General features: G+C 32.8%; 1 protein-coding gene across 3 annotated transcripts in view; it reads right to left on the bottom strand.

The window, feature by feature from the left end:
* Positions 1 to 4226, bottom strand: part of TTK (TTK protein kinase) — a 70188-nt gene that overhangs the window by 20810 nt on the left and 45152 nt on the right. For all 3 annotated transcript variants that reach the window (XM_019651914.1, XM_019651913.1, XM_019651915.1), the window contains exon 11: positions 2249 to 2397. In XM_019651914.1, the coding sequence (XP_019507459.1) occupies positions 2249 to 2397 (149 nt within the window). The remainder of the gene's footprint in view (positions 1 to 2248; positions 2398 to 4226) is intronic.

The following is a 4226-nucleotide window of genomic DNA, read 5'->3' as shown; positions in this document are numbered from 1 at the left end:
TGACATATTTTTTCTATGTTTTTCGTTGCAAAAATGTGTCATGAGTTTTCCCACAACCCAATAAAGGCTTGCATGTAAGACCTGAAACCCTAAAACTCCTAAGAAAAATCATAGGCGGCAAGCTCCTTGACATGGATCTTGGTGATGATGTTTTGGATCTGACACCAAAAGCACAGACAACAAAAACAAAAACAAACAAGTAGGACTGCATCAAACAAAAAAAACTTCTGCACAGCAAAGAAAACCATCCACAAAATGAAAAAGCAACCTACTGAGTGGAAGAAAATATTTGCAAATTATATAGTGGATAAGAGGTTAATACCCAAAATATATAAAGAACTCATATACCTCAATAGCAAAGAAAGCCAACAATCTGATTCAATAATGGAATAGACATTTTTCCACAGAAGACATACAGATGGTCATATGAAAAGATTCTTAACATCACTAATCATTAGGGAAATGCAAATCAAAACCACAATGAGGTATCACCTCACACCTGTTAGAATGACTACCTCAAAAAGATAAGAAATAGCAAATGTTGGCAAGAATGGAGAGAAAAGGGAACACTTGGCCACTATTGTGGGACTGTAAATTGGCAGCCACTATAAAAAATAGTATAGATTTTCTTCAAAAAAATTAAAAACAGAACTACCATAGCATTTCCACTTCTACGCATTTATCTGAAGGAAATGAAAACACTAATGCAAAAAGATATGTGCACCCTCCCTCATGTTCACTGCAGCATTATTTAAAATAGTCAACATATGGAAACAGCCAAAGTATCCATTCATGGATGAATGGATAAGGAAAATGTGTGGTGAGTGTGTGTATACACATACATACAATGGAATATTATTCAGCCTAAAGCATGAAATCTTGTCATTTGTGACAACATGACGGACCTTCAGGTCATTATGCTAAGTGAAACAGCCAGAGAAAGACAAATAATGCACAGTATCACTTATATGTGAAATCTTAAAAAAAAGAAAGAAAAAAGAAAAGAAAAGCTTATAGAATGGTATTTGCCAAAGGCGGGTGGAGGAGGAAGGGGCCATGGTTGAAAAGGGTGAATGTGGTCAAAAGGTACAAACTTCTAGGTATAAAATAAAATAAGTCATGGGGATGTAATATACAGCATGGTGATTATAGTTAATAATACTGTATTGTATATTTGAAAGTTGCTCATTAAAAGAAAAAAAAAATTGTACCTACGCATGGTGACAGATATTAACTACATTTTTTGTGGTGATCATTTGACAACATATACAAATATTAAATCGTTATGTTATACATCTGAAAGTAGTATGTTGTATTTCAATTATACCTCAACATAACAAAACAAAATACTTATTTTTCATAAAAGTGTATCTATATTCATTCACATGTTTATCATTGTTTTTAATATATTAACAAATATTTTTAAAAATTTCTTGGTTTTACTTTCTATAAACAGTAAATAAGATAAATATAACGTATGTAAATAAAATCTCTTTAGGAGTCTCAATAATTAAGAGTGTAAAAAGGGATTCCAAGACCAAAATATTTGAGAACCATTGAGTTAGAATATAACTGAAAAGAAACAGTGAGGCTATGGCCATGGATTAAAATAGGTATGGCTCTCCAGTAGTCTACCAGACCATTCCTTCTGAAATGACCGCTAGCCACTGGGAATGATCATTCAACCTGCTATAAATTCATATACATTGTCTAATCTATATTTTTCTATTTTATCCATGAGGATGACAATAGAAAATTATCGAATGCTTTGATACACATTGCACTAGGTCAGGGATCAGCATATTTTCTGTAAAGGGCAAGACAGTAAACATTTTAGGCTTTGTAGACCAGATGGTCTCTGTTCTAACTACTCAATTCTGCTGTTACTGTTCGAAAGTAGCCAAAGACAGTAAGTAAATGAATGGGCATGGCTGTGTCGCAATAAAACGTTCTTTACACAGGCTGGGAACCAGGTTTGACCCATAGGCTGTAGTTTGCCGACCCCTGTACCAGTCTACCAGCAATCCAGAAACACTATTGAAAACAGAAAAGAACTCAGGTTGACACATGCTCTTACGGAACCTATGGCTGTTAATGATCATTGTTTTGCAAATAATAAAAACATCCCTTAAGTAAATTATTCCATTAAATATGGTGCAAAAGGATTTAATAAAATAAGAAAACGCTTAACATGATCATCACATTATGAACAATGGCAAAATTACACTTGAGGGAAAAAGAAAGTTACCTCTGTATCAACTTTCCGGGTTACCTCTGGCATCTGCCACTGATTTGAAGATGCTGCAGGATTCTGGTTTACACATTCTGACTTTCTTTTAGACTGCCATTGTTTCTGGTTACTTTCTGGAACCTTTGGCTCTTGATGTTCTTTAGTTTCTGAAAGTGTTTTTGTTATTGTCATTAAAATGCAAAAATATTTGATAGCAACAAAATGAAACCTAAACAATAAAACATGTTGCATACTGTATTAGCATGTTGCTCTTAAAAACAAAGAGGAACTAACAACTTCCAGCCAGTTGTTGACAATCTGCAAGTCAATTTTACAAAGTTGCAACACAGACATTTTCCTAAAGTGTTACCTACAGTTTTATCAGAGACCATTCTGAATTTAAATTCTTGTAGTATTTACCAGAAAGCAAGTAAATAAGTAAAAATTAAAAAACATATATATGTCATAAATTCTTACTACTAAACAGAAGATAACTGACCACTTTTCATAGACCTTTACTTTTTTAACAAGAAATTTTACCTTAAACTGGCCTTCAATTTAATTTCTTAAGGGTCTCTGACCCATATATTTACTATTCTATGAATGTCAATATTATATTCCTAGCTTGATGATAGATACAAAAATCCTAAACAAAATAACTGCAATTGCTATACAAAAGAGATAACAAATTATGACCAAGTTAGGTATATTCCTAAATGCAAAGTTTGCTTAGCATTTGAAAATCAATTTAATTTGCCATAATAACAGAAAAAAAATATATGATTAACTTAATAAACATACAAAAAGCATTTGATAAAATTCAACACCCATTTACAAAAAAAGTAATGGTAATCTAGGTATAAAGCAAAATTCATGGTTTTGATGTTAAAGAGTACCCTCAAAAACCTACAGCAATTATCATACAAGGGTAAAATATTGAAAGCTTCTCTCTAAAATATGAGACAAGAATGCCACCTATCAGCCCTTTTATTCATCATTATACTGGACTTGTTAAGTGCACTACAGAAAAGGAAAGAAAGTTAAAGGCCTGGAAGTAAAAAAATGTTATATTATTTATTTTCAAACAACATGAAAGGATCAATAGGAAACTATTAGAGTTACTCAGTGAATTTAGCAATGTCACTGTATCTAATATCAATAACTAAAAATCAGTTATATTTTTATATTACCAGCAACAAAGAAAGATAAAAAAATTTAAAGATCCTATTATCATAGCATCAAAACACATCAAATATTTAGTAATAACTCTAGCAAAATTTCTACATAGAAAATGATTCCCTCAATAATGTTTTAAAGACCACTTGAATGAAGGAATATGCCAGGTTAGTGGAGTACAAAATTTATGTTAAGATGTGAACTTGTGCCATTAGATCTCACTCAAAATCCCGTTAAAAAAACTGAAATCTGATAGATTCTAATATTTATATGGAAACTCAAAAGGCCTAGAACAGCTAAAATAGCCTTGAAGAAGAAGAAAGTTAGAAGATTTACACAGATATGAAGAAACAAGGTTGGAAGATTTTCAGACAGATAGGAAAACCTACTGCAGTAATTAAGACAGAGACAGTACTGTATTAGCACAAAGATAGACCAAAACAAACAAACAAACACAAAACTATGGAACAGAGAAAAATCTAAAAACAGATATCACACACAGAATCACCTAATTTACAACAATTCCGTGAAGGAAAAGAGGGTCTTTTCAACAAATACTGCCCGATCAATAAGTTATCCACATGGAGAAAAAAAAAATCTTGACACTTGATCTTACATATATAAAAATATTAAATTCAGGTAGAATATAAGTCTAAATGTGAAATGTAAAATGACAAATCTTGGGCCGGCCAAGTGGCGCGATGGTTGAGAACTGGCTTGGGACGCCAGAGGGCCCGGGTTCGGATCCCACATATGAGGGCCAGTGACACTGCCCTCTACAGCTAAGATGCTGAACAACAGCTCAACCTGGAGCTGGGCT

Source organism: Hipposideros armiger, unplaced genomic scaffold (assembly GCF_001890085.2).
Source record: "Hipposideros armiger isolate ML-2016 unplaced genomic scaffold, ASM189008v1 scaffold_169, whole genome shotgun sequence".
Taxonomy (NCBI): Eukaryota; Metazoa; Chordata; class Mammalia; order Chiroptera; family Hipposideridae; genus Hipposideros; species Hipposideros armiger.
This window is presented reverse-complemented; position numbering and strand designations above follow the sequence as displayed.